The sequence below is a fragment of the Salvelinus alpinus genome, chromosome 21 (assembly GCF_045679555.1).
Source record: "Salvelinus alpinus chromosome 21, SLU_Salpinus.1, whole genome shotgun sequence".
Classification (NCBI taxonomy): Eukaryota; Metazoa; Chordata; class Actinopteri; order Salmoniformes; family Salmonidae; genus Salvelinus; species Salvelinus alpinus.
The window spans coordinates 23,440,551-23,460,002 of record NC_092106.1 but is presented as its reverse complement, the minus strand read 5'-3'; the positions used below and the strand labels follow the sequence as shown (position 1 = coordinate 23,460,002).

The window sequence follows — 19,452 nt, the reverse complement described above, 5'->3', positions numbered from 1 at the left end:
ATATCAACATTTTAGCCCAGTCCCTGACATTTGGTCAGCCAGTGCTAAAGTATTATTACTTTTCCCTCTTCAATTGCTGAACATGCAAGATATTGACACAAGACATAATTCTGATGTTTTTACAAAAACCATGGCAATCAACCAGACCATTCTTCATTACCATGATCTGAGATGTAATATTTAATGTGGTTTCTCCTTTATCTAGACTTATAAATACACTGAAGGAAAAGCAGGTGGGATAGAACACACCTCATGCGTGGGCTCAGAGAGGGTCCGAGGCCGTACGGATCATCTGACTAAAATGGGTGTTCTCCAGCTCCACAACCCCACTCTCCCCGCCACGCTCCTGTACAGGGCCAATCATATGCGTCTGTCGGGAACGCTGTGTGACGTAATCATCACGGTGGACGGCCAGGAGTTCCCGGCCCACCGCACCGTCCTGGCCTGCACCAGCAAGATGTTTGAGATTTTATTCCACCGCAGCAGCCTGCGCTACGCACTCGATTTCCTCTCCCCCAAGACCTTCCAGCAGATCCTGGAGTACGCCTACACTGCATCCCTGCAGGCCACGGCCGAGGACCTGGATGACCTGCTGTACGCCGCTGAGATCCTGGAGATCGAGTACCTGGAGGAGCAGTGCCTCAAGGTCCTGGAGACTATCCAGTCAGAGGAGAAGCAAGACCACCTGAGTCTGAGTGGGAGGAACCACGGGTCTGGAGAGAGCGAACAAAGCAGGGCAAGGCACTGGAGGAACATGCTAATATCCAAGAAGCATTCCATGCAGGAGGGTGGTATCAACCCCACCGCCCTGCACCACCTGGCACTGTACCACATGACTGACAGGAGTCCCTCTGGGCCAGGGGGACTACCTATGGGGCTCCCTGTAGCCAGCCCCACACAAGATGGAGGGGTTAGTCTGGAGGGCCTGGTTCAGTCTCCACTGCAGTACAGCCACAATGGAGCCCAGGACCCCTCCCTGCCTCTGGCTAAGAGGATAAAGACAGAGGACAATAACATGCAGGTGGATGAAGCCAATGGCTACGAGGGCCGGTCCAACAGCGGAGGGGAGGGGGGCTGTGAGTCGGACCAGCCCAGAGATGAGGGCCCGGGGACCCCCCAAAGAGGCAGTGTCATCACCTCTGCTAGAGAGCAGCACTCGGGCCAAGAGGAGGGGTGCATAGTGGGGAACAACTCTCCTCTGGACAGTTTCCCTGGGCTAGCTGAGAAACACCTGGCCTCCCTCTACTCCTCCATGCCCTCCAACCACATAGGGGAGGTGGGGCTGCCTATGCCCATGTCGGTGGCCCCTTCCCTGGCCATGTCCCTGGACCTGAGGGCCTATGGGGGGCTCCTGAACCAGGGCCTGCTCCACAGGGAGATCCTCAGCAGGCTGGGCCAGTTTGCAGCAGGGATGAGGCGGGAGGGCCAGAGTCAGACTCAGAGCAGTGGGGACTGTGGTCTCCAGCTGCACGACAGAGAGGTCATAGAGCAACACAGGTAGAGCACAGAGTGTAGCTGACTGCATACACCACTCACTGTTATATCTCTAGGGGTACACAAGTATAATGGATATCTAGGTATCATTGAAGGAGGTCTTTTGTTAGAGAGTGAAACAGCATTTATTTTAGCAGAATGCAGATTATTATAATGTTGTAATAATTTAGTAAATGCTGGTAATCAAAGTAAAAATCTAAGTAAATTGCAATTGGCTTATGTCACCCCTTCACCCACAAAGTGTTCTGTCTGGTCGCTATACACTAGGAGGTCTGTGAGAGACAGACGGAGGGATGTGGAGTGTGTGTGTGTGGTGAGTCTGGAGTTGCCATGCTAAATGGTTAATTGTTTTGTTAGGATGTGAAGGAAGAGATAAATTGTAGTGCACAACTTCTAATTTAAAGGTTGGCAATTTTTTGGGTTCTTAATTAACTTTTAACACATTAAAAGACTTCAAAGGAAAGAGCTGGGAGCAATGATATTAAATATGTTAATTTGTTTAAAAAGACACCTGCTCTTGTGCCTGAATAGAGGGACTTCATAAGAGGTATGAAATAGGTCTTTCTTAGCAGCTTAGGAGACATGGTGTGGCATAATGAAGCTGTTTACAAAGTTGCAAACATTTTCACAATTCTGTAAGATAATTTTTTATTAGATGTGCCTCATACGTAAAACTGTCTGAGTGCATTTGGTATGCATTCCTTTGCATTAGTGAGGAGGGAGGAAGGAGAGTAGCTTGCCTGTACAGAGATCTAAAGGCCTCTCAGCATGTGAAGGTAGACGCCACTGGTTGATGGTTTAACCAGTGGCTGAGGGTTTAAAGAGGTTGATGGGTTTGGACTAGAGATTGGTGGGTTTAAAATAGAGCTTGGTGGGTTTAAACTAGAGGTTGGTTGGTTTAAAGAGGATGGTGATTTTAGACTAGAGGTTGGCGGATTTAAAGAGGTTGGCGGATTTAAAGAGGTTGGTGGATTTAGAGGTTGGTGGGTTTAAAGAGGTTGGTGGGTTAGACTATAAGTTGGTCGGTTTAAAGAGGTTGGTTATTTTAGACTAGAGGTTGGTGGATTTAAAGAGGTTGGTGGATTTAAAGAGATTGGTGGGTTTAAAGAGGTTGGTGGGTTAGACTAGAGGTTGGTCGGTTTAAATAGGTTAGTGATTTTAGACTAGAGGTTGGTGGATTTAAAGAGGTTGGTGGATTTAAAGAGGTTGGTGGGTTTAGACTAGAGGTTGGTGAGTTTATAGAGGTTGGTGGGTTTAAAGATGTTGGTGTGTTAGACTAGAGGTTGGTCGGTTTAAATAGGTTAGTGATTTTAGACTAGAGGTTGGTGGATTTAAAGAGGTTGGTGGATTTAAAGAGGTTGGTGGATTTAAAGATGTTGGTGGGTTAGACTATAGGTTGGTGGGTTTAAAGAGGTTGGTGATTTTAGACTAGAGGTTGGAGGGTTTGAAGAGGTTGGAGGGTTTGAAGAGGTTGGAGGGTTTGAAGAGGTTGGAGGGTTTGAAGAGGTTGGTGGGTTTGAAGAGGTTGGTGGGTTTGAAGAGGTTGGTGGGTTTGAAGAGGTTGGTGGGTTTAGACTAGAGGTTGGTGAGTTTATAGAGGTTGGTGGGTTTAAAGATGTTGGTGTGTTAGACTAGAGGTTGGTCGGTTTAAATAGGTTAGTGATTTTAGACTAGAGGTTGGTGGATTTAAAGAGGTTGGTGGATTTAAAGAGTTTGGTGGATTTAAAGAGGTTGGTGGATTTAAAGATGTTGGTGGGTTAGACTATAGGTTGGTGGGTTTAAAGAGGTTGGTGATTTTAGACTAGAGGTTGGAGGGTTTGAAGAGGTTGGAGGGTTTGAAGAGGTTGGAGGGTTTGAAGAGGTTGGAGGGTTTGAAGAGGTTGGTGGGTTTGAAGAGGTTGGTGGGTTTGAAGAGGTTGGTGGGTTTGAAGAGGTTGGTGGGTTTGAAGAGGTTGGTGGGTTTGAAGAGGTTGGTGGGTTTGAAGAGGTTGGTGGGTTTAGACTAGAGATGGTGGGTTTAAGGGGTTGGGGAGTTTATAGAGGTTGGTGGGTTTAAAGATGTTGGTGTGTTAGACTATAGGTTGGTCAGTTTAAAGAGGTTGGGGATTTTAGACTAGAGGTTAGTGTGTTTAGACTAGTGGTTGGTGGGTTTGAAAGAGGTTGGTGGGTTTGAAAGAGGTTGGTGGGTTAAAGAGGTTGGTGGGTTTAGACTAGAGATGCTGGGTTTAAGAGGTTGGTGTATTTAAAGAGGTTGGTGGGTTTAATGATGTTGGTGGGTTAGACTATAGGTTGGTCAGTTTAAAGAGGTTGGTGATTTTAGACTAGAAGTTGGTGGGTTAAAGAGGTTGGTGGGTTAAAGAGGTTGGTGGATTTAAAGAGGTTGGTGGGTTTGAAGAGGTTGGTGGGTTTAAAGAGGTTGGTGGGTTAAAGAGGTTGGTGGATTTAAAGAGGTTGGTGGGTTTGAAGAGGTTGGTGGGTTTAAAGAGGTTGGTGGGTTTGAAGAGGTTGGTGGGTTTAGACTAGAGATGGTGGGTTTAAGGGGTTGGGGAGTTTATAGAGGTTGGTGGGTTTAAAGATGTTGGTGTGTTAGACTATAGGTTGGTCAGTTTAAAGAGGTTGGTGATTTTAGACTAGAGGTTAGTGTGTTTAGACTAGTGGTTGGTGGGTTTGAAAGAGGTTGGTGGGTTAAAGAGGTTGGTGGGTTTGAAAGAGGTTGGTGGGTTAAAGAGGTTGGTGGGTTTAGACTAGAGATGGTGGGTTTCAGAGGTTGGTGTATTTAAAGAGGTTGGTGGGTTTAAAGATGTTGGTGGGTTAGACTATAGGTTGGTCAGTTTAAAGAGGTTGGTGATTTTAGACTAGAAGTTGGTGGGTTAAAGAGGTTGGTGGGTTAAAGAGGTTGGTGGATTTAAAGAGGTTGGTGGATTTAAAGAGGTTGGTGGGTTTAAAGAGGTTGGTGGGTTAAAGAGGTTGGTGGATTTAAAGAGGTTGGTGGGTTTGAAGAGGTTGGTGGGTTTAAAGAGGTTGGTGGGTTTAAAGAGGTTGGTGGGTTTGAAGAGGTTGGTGGGTTTAGACTAGAGATGGTGGGTTTAAGGGGTTGGGGAGTTTATAGAGGTTGGTGGGTTTAAAGATGTTGGTGTGTTAGTCTATAGGTTGGTCAGTTTAAAGTTTAAAGAGGTTGGTGATTTTAGACTAGAGGTTAGTGTGTTGGTGGATTTAAAGAGGTTGGTGGGTTTGAAAGAGGTTGGTGGGTTAAAGAGGTTGGTGGGTTTAGACTAGAGATGGTGGGTTTAAGAGGTTGGTGTATTTAAAGAGGTTGGTGGGTTTAAAGATGTTGGTGGGTTAGACTATAGGTTGGTCAGTTTAAAGAGGTTGGTGATTTTAGACTAGAAGTTGGTGGGTTAAAGAGGTTGGTGGGTTAAAGAAAGAGGTTGGTGGGTTAAAGAAAGAGGTTGGTGGATTTAAAGAGGTTGGTGGATTTAAAGAGGTTGGTGGATTTAAAGAGGTTGGTGGATTTAGACTAGAGGTTGGTTGGTTTAGACTAGAGGTTGGTGGGTTTAGACTAGAGGTTGGTGGGTTTAAAGAGTTTGGTGGTTTTAGTGAGTTTAAAGAGGATGGTGAGTTTAAAGAGGTTGGTGGGTTTGAAAAGGTTGGTGAGTTTAAAAAGGTTGGTGGGTCTAAAGAGGTTGGTGGGTTTAGACTAGAGGTTGGTGGGTTTAGACTAGAGGTTGGTGGGTTTAGACTAGAGGTTGATGGGTTTACACTAGAGGTTGGTTGGTTGGTTGGTTTAAAGAGGTTGGTGGGTTTAAACTAGAGGTTGGTTGGTTTAAAGGGGGTCCACAGGTCCACAGACAGGTCCACAGGTCCCATAATTAAATCAATAAACCAAGCCATCATCAGTATCAGAGCACCAACCTCTACCCTTTCTTCTCCCACGCAGACGGCATTTCAGGCCTGCGCCACTCCGGGTTTTGAAAGAGCCTGATGACACAGAACATCCAGCAGTGTGTTAGCTAGCCAATGCTCAGTCATGGAGATAGGCAGAGGTTTGAAGGTTGGAGGAGTCAGTCCTTCTAGTGACTGCTGGTGTTGTAATGAAGCTAGTCCATGTCAGGAGACAGGTCACTGAGCATCATCCACCTCAGTCACATTGACATTTCTGAGTGGAGAGAAAAGTTTGTTGAGGCATAGCACACCCTTTCAGAACTTTTAACTTCAAGCTTTGATTAAGTGAATTATCTAAAGGAGAAAGCTAGGAATTGTATGAGGTGTCTGGTTTATAGTGGATCTCTCTAGTTTTCTGTTGAAAATCCTCTTTTCTGTTTTCTATTTTGATGTGTTCTTGATTTAATTGAAGAGAGTTTTGTTGACATAATATTTTATTGGTACTATATATTAGATTATCTGTCCTTTGACTGTGGTCTGTTTTAACTGTCTAGAGGACTGCTGTCTGGCCATTGTACTGCAGAGGGGAATATTAGGATAATAGTGCAGATGATGCCTCGCATGACTGAACGTGTGTGATATGATATGATGGGGTTTGCTGCAGGCAGAGCGGCGAGTCCTTTTTTTTGTACTTGTTATGAGAGGATTGTCTGTCTGGTTTTGCATGTGTGTATGTGTGTCCGTGTTTTTGTCTGTATGTGTATGTGTACGTGGGTGTTTGTGTTTTTGTCTGTGTCTGTATGTGTACGTGGGTGTTTGTGTTTTTGTCTGTGTCTGTATGTGTATGTGGGAGTTTGTGTTTTTGTCTGTGTCTATATGTATACGTGGGTGTTTGTGTTTTTGTCTGTGTCTATATGTGTACGTGGGTGTTTGTGTTTTTGTCTCTGTCTATATGTATACGTGGGAGTTTGTGTTTTTGTCTGGGTCTGTATGTGTACGTGGGTGTTTGTGTTTTTGTCTGTGTCTATATGTATACGTGGGAGTTTGTGTTTTTGTCTGGGTCTGTATGTGTATGTGGGTGTTTGTGTTTTTGTCTGGGTCTGTATGTGTACGTGGGTGTTTGTGTTTTTGTCTGGGTCTGTATGTGTATGTGGGTGTTTGTGTTTTTTGTATGTGGGTGTTTGTGTTTTTGTCTGTGTCTGTATGTGTATGTGGGTGTCTGTGTTTTTGTCTGTGTCTGTATGTGTACGTGGGTGTTTGTGTTTTTGTCTGTGTCTGTATGCACATTTATTTGTATTGTGCTTTCTAAAATTATCCCTGATATTTCTATTGTCTGTTCTACTTTTGCATTCGTACAGTGTGATACTGTGTGACTCACAACTCTTAGAGACCTCTCTACTCTAATGATGCAGCAGTACAAAGAGAGGGTTGCCTTCATGATGGAATGAAACATGCTTTTCTCTACAAGGACAATGATGCCTCTGCCTTTTGAAAACACTTCAGAAAAAAGCACCAAAACGTTTTAGAGCCCAATGTCTGCTATTTGTGAGACCTCAGTCATTGGTTCATCCCAGTCCTTTCTCCCCACAGGAAGCTGCACAGTGAAGGAGAGAAGGAACACGGCTGTGAGTTCTGTGGCAAACACTTCATGGACAGTGTACGGCTCAGGATGCACATGCTCTCTCACTCAGGTAATGCTACCATATAATGCCAATAATAGAGTACTTTCCATTTACAATACCCATAGCAGGACTGTACTGTTTTCACATGCACCTTTTCATGATGTCACACGTATATTAGAAGAGTGAGGAACATGAGACATGTGTTAAAGGAAAGAGGCTTCTTCCTGTCTGTCGCCTGTCTGTGACTGTCTGCATGTGTCAGTTCTTCAGGGTCTCTGTCTTCTCTTCTCTTCTCTTCTCTTCTCTCTGTTGTATCTGTCTGTGTGTGTGTGTGTGTTTTCGGAGAGTCTGTCTGGCTCCTCGCCAGCTCTGTCCCTCTGAGTGATGACATCATCAGCTGCCGGCAGGCCTGGGTGTTCTGCCAGTGTTCCGAAGCGTGTGTGATGGCTCGCTCGCAGATGTGTGTCCAGGAACACACTGTACCCAAACGGCGACTTAATCAGACCTGACTGCTCTCCCAGCCACTTTATCCAAAATAGAGCAGGAGAAGGGGAGGGGAGTAGGTGGAGAGAGGGGCTAAAAATGAAACTAAAATATAAACAGAAACCCCACTCTGATGTTAGGAAGAATAGACACAAGGAATGCTATACCTCCCTGGCTTTCCTCTCCTCTGATCTCTGTAAAAGTGTTTGGAGATGACAGACGGCGGACAGATGAGAGGTTCCCTTTCTCCAAACTGTGCTCATAAACTACCTGACCTCCTCACAGTAGACATATTTTAAATCCAGGTGTAGATTTAATGATGAGTTTGAAATTCCATGTTTGGAACTCCGTGATGGGAACACAATAGCTGCATCAGGTCTAGACACATTCTACTAGTTGGCTAACGGCTACTCTCCTTTACTCATCCTGTCTGCATCGGTATGACCTGATGAGACATACTGGCTATAGTGGGTGTTATATAGGCCTGTTACACATCATTTAGATACTTTGATCTTTCATTACAAAATAGATTTCTGGAACCTTCTTTCATCTGGTTTGTATTCACACACAAAATGCATAGCCTCTGTATTGCACAAAGAAAGAGAGCTTGATCTTATTTCATTGTCATTGTGTGTTGCCGTATAGCCCATAGCAGCCTTTAGATCCTCTGTTGGTTGCTAAGGAGCCAGTGCTCCACAGCTCTAATGGGCTGATTTGGTATTCAGCTCGATGCTGGCTCGTATTTTGGTATGCCAGACAAAGTGTTTTGATGGAGGGCTATTGCAGCCGCGTCTGGAGACAGTTTGATGGTTTATGGATGAGAGCACACTCCATGCCTTTGACGGCACAAGACAATGTTCTCTTCTTCCCTAATCACACACAATCTCCCAACAGCACAACATAACACACTGGACACACTGTCACAGAACGTAACACATTGGACACACTATCATAGAACGTAACACAGCCAAGGACAGCCCTGCAGTACATCACAATACATCCAGGTAAAGGCTACATAGTATGCTGAAATGTTTTGTTTTCACGAAAATGTTCAAGGATCTGAAATGAGGTGAAATCTGTGGATGAGGTGGTTGTAGCTAGCTACAGCACTGGGACTAGTGCAGCTGTACAGGGAGGTGGGGAGAGTTGAAAGAGGACTACATTTAGGCTGTAGCGCTCCCAGTTTCCAAAGCTTGTGGGCGTTTTAATGAGTCATTTTAACTTCATTTAAAGCCAGCTGAGCAGAAAATAGATCAGTGAATGAGCCCTGGGCCAGTATGGATCTGAAACCGATTTACATCTCACCGAGAGCCAGCCCACATCCAAACAGCTGGGAGTGTATATTCAGTGTGTGTGTGTGTGTGTGTGTGTGTGTGTGTGTGTGTGTGTGTGTGTGTGTGTGTGTGTGTGTGTGTGTGTGTGTGTGTGTGTGTGTGTGTGTGTGTGTGTGTGTGTGTGTGTGTGTGTGTGTGTGTGTGTGTGTACTCGCCCACGCCCACTTGTGTGTGCAGTATCACTATTTGTCAGAGCAACTGGTATCTCCTATAGCTGAGTGGTGTCAGTGCCCTTGTCTTCTCTGATCTCTTCATAGGAAAAGACAAGGGCATTCTAAAGGTGAGCAGGGTGCTGTGTGTTACTGAGGGAGATGGCTAGGGAGTGTTGACTCTGGAGGGTTTCTGATAAAGGCCTATGCTGCGGGCTCAGAGCAGAGTGTCTGCTGTGCACAGAACACCCAGTCCTTTTGTGGCAACTCAGGTAGACAGGCTGCACACTGTTCCGAGCATGATAACAGGGTAAATACAACTCTTCAGCTAAGCTCCTCACTGTGAAAGAGAGAGGCCACGGAACACTGTCTGGTGCCTTTGTTTGGCCAGAGTTGTGTTTTTTCCACTGGGTTTTGTTCTTTTGTACTGTGTGTGACTCCTTATGTAACTGTAAACAACCAAAAGTGTTTACAGAAGAGAATGGGTACTTAGGGACTTTTAAATAGAGCATTGCATTGGCTAAAGGTTTGATATGGATTTTAATCCAACAGCTTTCTCACCTATAAAAAATGTGGTTTGATTCTGAAATAAAAGTGCAGCTTTTATAGCCATCTGAGAATCAGATGTTGATTGATTGCCATAACCATAAATTCCATCCATCAAATTCAGTTGCACCTTCTACAGCATGATTCAAATCATTTTGTACAAGTTGCTGGTTGTTTTCTCATACTGTATACTTGAATGTTTACATCTCACAAATAATGTACACCATATGTTGAGCGTTTGATGATGACACATGATTGTGATTTCCCCCTGCAGCTGGAGCTGAGGCCCTGGTGTGTGATCAGTGTGGAGCTACATTCTCTGCTGAAGATGCTCTGGAGGCCCACAGACAGACACACACAGGTACTGTCTGACACACACACACACACACACACACACACACACACACACACACACACACACACACACACACACACACACACACACACACACACACACACACACACACACACACACACACACACACACACACACACACACACACACACACACACACACAGGTAACACCCACAGACAAACATAGCTCACGGATGAAAACGTGCAGGTACCCAATGACTCACAGACACTCATTCACCGCCCTTAAACAAGCAGGCTACAATTGACAGGATACTGTTTGAGGTCCGTATTTGTAAAGTATTCTGTCTCTCCTGCTGCTCATTCAAAAACGTTTAATAAATATATGGCTATGGGGATTAACATTCTTGTCATTGTGCTGGCAGGGTTAAACTGTCCCTGTCATGTTGCTCCATAATTGATCAGCGAGGACGGGAAGGCCCTCTCAGATATCACCCACTTATATCTCCTGGCATCCCATCTGGGTGCATGCCTATTTACCACGGTGCTGGCAAGCCTGACACACCAGGCACGCCTAGGCCACACTGCAAGTACATGATATTGTCATAGATATGCCATGCATCTAGGCTATGTGCGTGAGGAGCTGAGAGGGTATTTACTCTATTGCTCAGACTCACATCAACAACTTGAATCAACACATTTTGTTTGGGAATGATCTCATGGTGATAGACTCTGAGTATTTATCCTCTCCAGCTCAGAAGATAATGGACATCAGTGCCTGTGAACTATTCTGAAACCCAATGGTTCTAATTAGCTAGACGCTCCTCTAATCAGCTGACTGAGTATCTCGTATTGAAGTTATACAAGTGAAGTTGAAGTCAAAGCTGCCTGTATTTGTCATCCTTCCAAATATTCAGACCCTCTCCCAGTGCCTGAATCCCAGTCATTACAGTATCTAAATCAAACTCTACCTTTAATGATCTTAAACTAACCCTACAGTCGATCCACAATGAGTGTCAGAATCCACACCTTTGCTGCTACTGTCAGAGAAAACTGATAACCCGCTCCGAAGCGTTGGGATGTAACTGTAACTCCAGGTGCCACACACAGTATGAATAGTTAATACCTGGAGACATGGCGGGGTGTTAACGAGTTTCTACCTCCTCTCCCTCAGGTTGTAAACATCCAGGGCTCAGTTGTTGGCCTGGCAGCGTATCTAGTGCAGGGTACAGGAGGGCATTACTCACTCATTTTGTCATCATCTCAGCTTGGTCTAGTGTGACACATGACCCTCTTACTGCTACTTTGTACTCACAGGCTGTGCTCTGACCGGAATAGTATGATTTTTTGGAGCTGTTTGTTGGTTTTAGGGAATTCAGCTACAGTGGGCATTCTCTTTTAGAATATGCATTCACTGTACATTATAAACCTTCAAGTGTTTTTATACTTTCAACTTCTGCACTCAAAAAGATGTTGCATAAAGCTTATTTCTTTAAAAAAAATATATATATATATATATTCTTATTTTCTGACATTTCTGCTTATCTACCTTCTTCAGTGTGTAACCTATACACTGAAGAAGGGTTCATGGGTTTTACAGACCAACCAAACTTTTGGGAGAGCGCTATGGTCCTCTTTTGATTATACTTTCAACACATCCTAGGTTTATAACCTTTGAGATCATTGGCTGAATGAATCTTGTTACCATGGCTTTGTATATCGCCATGTGACAGTATGCCAGTAAGCCAAACAAGTTTCTTCTTGGCACATTATCACAGGTCAGACCTTAGCAGCTGTAGCCCTTTAGTTTACTGATACAGCCTCCTCAAGGAGGAAGACACCCCTACTTGACAAAGACCTTGTTGGCTCTCATATCGATCACACTACAGTGACTGCAATGCAGAGCCTAGCTTATTTCCAGTGAGTGAGAGTGTGTTTTGGCAATGTGAATGTCAGAGGCGAGTGGCCGTGGGTTGGCGTTATGGGAAGGGGGTGAGACCGTGTGGAAGGGGCTGGTTAAGGGGGAGTTCCTGAGGGCATTGGTTGCGAGGGTTGGTGGCATTGGATGCCAGGACTCCCAGGAAAACAACATCATGTGCTGCTGTTTACTCAGTCCCCACCACAGCCCTCTCTGTCACAGTCTCCGTCCGCTCTGCCTCTGACCTACTTGTGAGTGCCCAAAATAAAATAATGGAACCGTCTCAAAACCTCTCACCCAACAATGACTTTATTTCATCAGACCATGTTAGCAAAGTTCTCTGTGGTGTCATCTTGTTTGAGCAGTTTTGGAAAAACCCAGGAATTTGAGCAAATCATAGAGTGTAGAAATGGACTGGATATGGTGCAGAAGATAGTGGCTAACCATTCTGCCAAAATGCCTGCAGGAGAAGGACCTAAGAGTGGTGTCTTTGTGTGTTCTTACAAACAGCTGCCCTTAAACTACACATTAACACTTCCTCTGCTGAATGTCTACAGTACACATAACCAGTGGCGATTTTAACATGGAAATCTTGGTGGGGCAAAGAAACAAAAGTTGGATGCATGCCAGCAAAGCCACTACACAACACATCACTAAACAATACATTCATTGCACTATAACGGTGACAAACGGTGCCCACAAACTGTTAGGGTCCCTACAGCAGTCCCAACACAATGCCACTGCTAAACCTGGGTTTCAGCGGAGCCTTATCTGGCAGTGAAACAGTTAATTCAGCATAATGTACTGCTTTTTAAAAAACTGCTGATATAGCTGACTTGTTTAAACAAATGTGGTTTCTACTGACAAATAAGATGTACAAACTATGGCATAAGGGGACAACAAGCAGATAAGAGGCAATCTGTAATGTCAATTAAGACATGAATGAGCGAGCGACAACGGACGTAGTCAATATAACTATTTGTTCAGCACTTTTGAAATGTACAGCGACAGAATTCAGAACATGGGCCGTTCTTACAGTGTTCTCCCTGTACCAGTCAGAACCGTAGGATAAATAAAGGGGGCAAATAAACAGACAATGAAAGCTCTTAAAATATTCAATGATTACATTTCTCTAAAACTGGTTATAGGCTACATGTGCACCACCAAGTTAGAACAGTAGGCGAAATTAAGAGGAGAAAATAGACCAAATTATTAGGGTGAGGCACATTGAATGCCGTTTGGGTCTTTGCATGTCAAAAAAGATACACGTCATACAACACTATTTGACCCATTAAATAAGCTTTTTAATTTTACACGTCAAATAACACAATTCTATTATATAATGTTGTGTGTGCTGAATTTGCACGTGCAAGTCAAGCGCCACCACTACTATCAGTAGCACTGTTAAAGCTGTACAAAAAAGTTAGTAAACAAGCACACACCGGCCAGGAACGATGTGTTTACAATACCACCTTGGTGAAAATAGACCAAATTATTAGGGTGAAGCACATGGGCAAGTAAGTATTCACCCCCCTTGGCATTTTTCCTATTTTATTGCCTTACAACCTGGAATTAAAATAGATTTTGGGGGGGTTTGTATCATTTAATTTACACAACATGCCTTCCACTTTGAAGATGCAAAATATTTTTTATTGTGAAAGAAACAAGAAATAAGACCAAAAAAAATGAAAACTTGAGCATGCGTAACTATTCATCCCCTCCAAAGTCAATACTTTGTAGAAACACCTTTTGCAGCAATTACAGCTGCAAGTCTCTTGGAGTATGTCTCTATAAGCTTGGCACATCCAGCCACTGGGATTTTTGCCCATTCTTCAAGGCAAAACTGCTCCAGCTCCTTCAAGTTGGATGGGTTCCGCTGGTGTACAGCAATCTTTAAGTCATACCACAGATTCTCAATTAGATTGGGATTTGACTAGGCCATTCCAAGACATTTAAATGTTTCCCCTTAAACCACTCTAGTGTTGCTTTAGCAGTATGCTTAGGGTCATTGTCCTGCTGGAAGGTGAACCTCCATCCCAGTCTCAAATCTCTGGAAGACTGAAACAGGTTTCCCTCAAGAATTTCCCTGTATTTAGTGCCATCCATCATTCCTTCAATTCTGACCAGTTCCCAGTCCCTGCCGATAAAAAACATCCTCAATGCTGCCACCACCATGCTTCACTGTGTGGATGGTGTTCTTGGGGTGATGAGAGGTGTTGGGTTTGCGCCAGACATAGCATTTTCCTTGATGGCTAAAAAGCTCAATTTTAGTGTCATCTGACCAGAGTACCTTCTTCCATATTTTTGGGGAGTCTCCCACATGCCTTTTGCCGAACACCAAACGTGTTTGCTTATTTTTTTCTTTAAGCAATGGCTTTTTTCTGGCCACTCTTCCGTAAAGCCCAGCTATGTGGCGTGTACGGCTTAAAGTGGTCCTATGGACAGATACTCCAATCTCCGCTGTGGAGCGTTGCAGCTCCTTCAGGGTTATCTTTGGTCTCTTTGTTGCCTCTCTGATTAATGCCCTCCTTTGAGTAAGGTCCCCATGAGTGACAGAACACTGAGCCAATCACGGCGCAATGCTCCTATTTTCTGCTGGCCCGCCCCACCACCACAGAAAGCACTGAGCTAGGCTGAAACACCTGTATTTGGAGCTGCCTTACTCAAGAAAACAAAAAGAGACCATGTTTGTATGCGGCTTTGTTAACCCAATTATATATATATATTTTTTAACATTGTTTGCAAACTGATATGTGACACGTATTAATGCCAAAATAACATGCAAAACCGGCAAGCCCCGCCAATTTGTATATATATATACTTTTTTAACAAAAAATGTGGCTCTGCCCCACCTGCCCTGATTGACAGGTCACCACTGCACATAAACCCTATTATACAGAGAACACATCCTACTCCATCACACTTTATTGTTTATTCAATACTACCTCAGTGCATATTGAAATAGACCTCATCTAATTGCGCAATAATTATTGTGCAAGCTGCATTCACAATAATGAATATGCAATCGGTTGAAATGTATACCCCTTATTCCACTTAGAATAGCTAATCATTGGTACAGATCTTCATCTACTGAGTCATACTGTACTCTACTTACCCCCCAGTCTATTTTGCTGGCCTCTAGCTATTTTGGGTTGTGTACACAGTACACACTGCCTAGTGCTACTCCACTCATTCAGGCCCTGCAGGCCTCTACTCTGTCTTAATGTATGGTGAATGCTATTGGGAAAATATGCAAAAAATGTTTGAATCCAAACTATAGATTGGAGACAGTGGGTGACCTCAATGAAATGGGCCATGGAAGATGGAATGGTGGTTAAACACCAGCAACGTATCTCTTGTTGCATTACTTATTGAGCTGGTTGTTCCTCGCTCTGGTAGATTAGCAGTCTGCTGACCAGTGGCTGGCCTACCTGGAATCATCTGAGGTCCTGTATGGTTACTGTCTGTCTTTAGGCCTGTCATAACATCTAGCCTACGGGGACCCAGTCTGAACTAAGTGAGAAAAATTGGTTGTAAAACATCTTTCCTATGTCTTTTCAATGTCTTTTCAATGTATTTTTTAACCAAAAATACATATTTCCAACATATTGAGCTCATAGGGAAGGCACTGGGTTTTCCCACAGCAGGTCTGGTGCTCATTGCTCAGTGTAATGTACATAGTGTAAATGTGTAACTGCGTCACAGGAGCAGCTAGTGAGTGAACATGCTCAGGCGAGCCATACTAGGAGTTTTACTCATAGCACCTTCATGTTGAGCCAATCAGTTATAGCTTATTTCAGGGAATCTGACTTAATCCAATAAGCAAGCTCTTTGAAGAGTGTGACATAGTACTTATAACTCTTTCACCGGTCTTAAGAAAATTAGTTTAGACTCCTTGATTTCATAACCCAATATTTCCCAGAGCCACTGTGTGGGTTGAGCTAAACAGCTCTATAACCATTCATATCTTCTTTTGTATACTGGTTTAAAGGAGCAGTCCATGGTTGCTTTGCAGTGGAGTTATGGTGAAACCTGCACAGAAACGTGCTGTTAACACAGACCAATGAGATTAGATGGAGATCTGTGGTGAACTAAACCTAAAGACAGAGAACGTTGCATAGATCTGTATAAACATTATGCAATCCCTTGTTCAATTTGTACTGGGGTTACTGTAGGATTCTCAGGGTGGGAAAACTTTTGTTGGTCTTTAGAAAAGGAATAGGCTTTGCTTATTTGTGAATGGAGGGATTAGTTTGAACACTTCACCCCAAGGAGGGCCATGATTCAATCTGGTTGCCTAGAGACATGTTTTTGTCTGTTAAGCCACTTCGTCTGTGTTCCCTGCCTTAGTTGGACTATTGACTGGCTGTTAAATGCTCCCATGTCATGTTCTGATCTGATGTCTGATCTGATAAACGATTGACGTTTAATTAAACTACCAGGCTGATATTCTCTTCCCTTCTCCTAGCTAGACATTCTCCTGGCTCCTTTTTTTCAGATTGGAACATAGGAACTCTGGAATTAGTTTAGTTCTGTGTACACTGTTTAGAGTTTACTGAGAGAAACTAAACTGAAGTTAAATAATCTTTCTCTGTGGAATGTCTGCAAGGTCCCTCCCCTGTGTGACTCAATAGTGAGGCACAATGCTCAGTCAGCCATCCAGCCTTTGAGGAATACCATTGATTACATGGTGTTTACCACATTGAGGACCTAGGGTCAAGAGGTCAGAACACCAAATCCCATTCTCTTTGTCTGGTTAAGGTTGAGAAAGCAGGGGGCAGTGGGGGCAGTGGCATGCCTATTGGAGATCGTGTTTTCTCACAGAAGGGCTACTCTGCACTAAGGAGGAAAGCCTTCTGGAAAAGGCTGCTGTGAAAGCAAGTGTTTTTGTGTGAAAATTAACAGGGTGCACTGGTGCAGGTAGTCATCAAACTAATGAATGTCAGTATATATTATTATATTATACATACTGTTTGTGCTGCACTTCTGACTCTGTCACTTTTATCTACTGCTTTTATTTAAGGGACTACAGTGCCTTGTATTCAGTATTCAGTATTCAAGTATTCATCCCGTTGGTGTTTTGCCTATTTTGTTGCATTACAACCTGTAATTTAAATTTATTTTTATTTGGATTTCATGTAATGGACATACACAAAATAGTCCAAATTGGTGAAGTGAAATGAAAAAAAAATACTTATTTCAAAAAATGATAACAAAATAAAAAACTGAAAAGTGGTACGTGCATATGTATTCACCCCCTTTGCTATGAAGCCCCTGAATAAGATCTGGTGCAACCAATTACCTTCAGAAGTCACATAATTAGTTAATAAAGTCCACCTGTGTGTAATCTAAGTGTCACATGATCTCAGTATATATTCACCTGTTCTGAAAGGCCCCAGAGTCTGCAACACCACTAAGCAAGGGGTACCACCAAGCAAGCGGCACCTTGAAGACGAAGGAGCTCTCCAAACAGGTCAGGGAAAAAGTTGTGGAGAAGTACAGATCAGGGTTGAGTTATAAAAAAATATCTGAAACTTTGAACATCCCACGGAGCACCATTAAATCCATTATTTAAAAAAATTAAGAATATGGCACCACAACAAACCTGCCAAGAGAGAGCCGCCCACCAAAACTCATGGACCAGGCAAGGAGGGCATTAATCAGAGAGGCAACAAAAAGACCAAAGAAGGCCTGTGGGAGACTCCCCAAACATATGGAAGAAGGTACTCTGGTCAGATGACACTAAAATGTAGCTTTTGGCAATTAAGGAAAATGCTATGTCTGGCGCAAACCCAACACCTCTCATCACCCGAGAACAACATCCCCACAATGAAGCATGGTGGTGGCAGCATCATGCTGTGGGGATGTTTTTGGGAAACTGGTCAGAATTGAAGGAATGATGCATGGCGCTAATAACAGGGACATTTCAGTCTTCCAGAAATTTGAGACTGGGACAGAGGTTCACCTTCCAGCAGGACAATGACACTAAGCATACTGCTAAAGCAACACTAGAGTGGTTTAAGAGGAAACATTTTTAAATGTCTTGGAATGGCCTAGTCAAAGCCCAGACCTCAATCCAATTGAGAATCTGTGGTATGACTTAAAGATTGCTGTTCACCAGCGGAACCGATCCAACTTGAAGGAGCTGGAGCAGTTTTGACTTGAAGAATGGGCAAAAATCCCAGTGGCTAGATGTGCCAAGCTTATAGAGACATAGTCCAAGAGACTTGCAGCTGTAATTGCTGCAAAAGGTGGCTCTACAAAGTATTGACTTTGGAGGGGGTGAATAGTTATGCACGCTCAAGTTTTCAGTTTTTTTCTTATTTCTTGTTTCTTTCACAATCAAATATATTTTGCATCTTCAAAGTGGTAGGCATGTTGTGTAAATCAAATGATACAACCCCCCCAAAAAATCTATTTTAATTCCAGGTTGTAAGGCAACAAAATATGAAAAATGCCAAGGGGGGTGAATAGTTTCGCAAGCCACTGTATTTGTATTGGTGCTTCTGTCATTTTCTTTCAATGAAGTTGAGTTGTTACTGGTAACTAGTGTATTATTCAAGGTGTTGTCACTGGATGTGGGACTGAGATCATTGTTAAGCGAGAGCGTTTGTTTTGACAGTTTTACATTCTTTTCATGGCAGTGGGATGAGAGGGTATTGACTGAGCATCTGAGGGTCTAGAAGCAGGAAATGACAAGCAGAACAAGAATGAATCCAGACTGTTTAATGGTTTAGTTATCAAAATAGGCCGAACGCAGACTTATGGGAATGGTCATTAAATTGACATTTTGAAAATGAAGGAATGAGAAGAATTGAGGAATGACAGCTCATGTCAAAATGTTCCTACTGAGTGATAAAATGTACTAAGGAAAACATTTCATCATACAGAAGTAACTGACGGTACTGTATCATTTGGGGTTCCCTCCAGCATGTTGGTGGCTAGAAGGAGTAGAAGAGTAGAGAGCACTCCCCCTGCTGGCTGCATTGAGATTGTATGGCTTGACACGTGTCTTAGATTATTGTTTATGTAGTACCACCGGATAAAGCAGCACAGAATGGATTCAGTAGCTCCTAAAGGACTTTTTGCTTTTTAGGATACATCTCTATTTAGCCTAGACTTTTGGTGCATTCCAGTCAAGGCTCTTCTTTAGAAATAATCAGAAACCAAAGAAAGTAGATAGTCAGCTGGACAGTGAGACTTAACAGAGAAACGTTCCTGTCTAGTTAGGGTTTGGGGCGGTACAGGGAAGATCTTTTGTCCATCAGTAAAACATTGTGATCCTTGGATGAGAAAAGCCCTGATCATTAGGCTTATACACAAAGCCTGGAAGTGTAGGAGTTGCATGAGGAGCCTATGACTAATGGGCCGAGCCATTTGGGGTCTGTACCACATTGTGTTTCTATTGTGAAGATAGATGGCCACTGGAATAAAGCTAGTGAACAGGTGCAGTGCATTCCAGTAGGCTCGCTTTCTGATGTATGGTGTGGAGTGGATAACATCTCTCATCTTCTCTCTTCTTTGTTAATGAGTAGAAATAATGCTAAATTCTCTTAGTGCCGTTTAGGGCAAACCACAGCAAGCTCATAGCCTACTTTAATTCCATCAAGTCCCATGGTCAATATCTAATAATGAGAGAGAAAAGAAAAATAATACAGATGCATGTAATCTTAGAAATATACTGAATATTAGTAACATAATTCATCCATAA

General features: G+C 43.4%; 1 protein-coding gene across 1 annotated transcript in view; it reads left to right on the top strand.

The window, feature by feature from the left end:
- The window catches only part of LOC139548081 (zinc finger and BTB domain-containing protein 16-A-like), a 29,225-nt gene that overhangs the window by 2,849 nt on the left and 6,924 nt on the right, over positions 1-19,452 (top strand). Inside the window, exons 2-4 of the mRNA XM_071357409.1 lie at positions 206-1,497; positions 6,967-7,067; positions 9,785-9,871. Coding sequence (XP_071213510.1) covers positions 302-1,497; positions 6,967-7,067; positions 9,785-9,871 — 1,384 coding nt within the window. The 5' untranslated portion in view covers positions 206-301. The remainder of the gene's footprint in view (positions 1-205; positions 1,498-6,966; positions 7,068-9,784; positions 9,872-19,452) is intronic.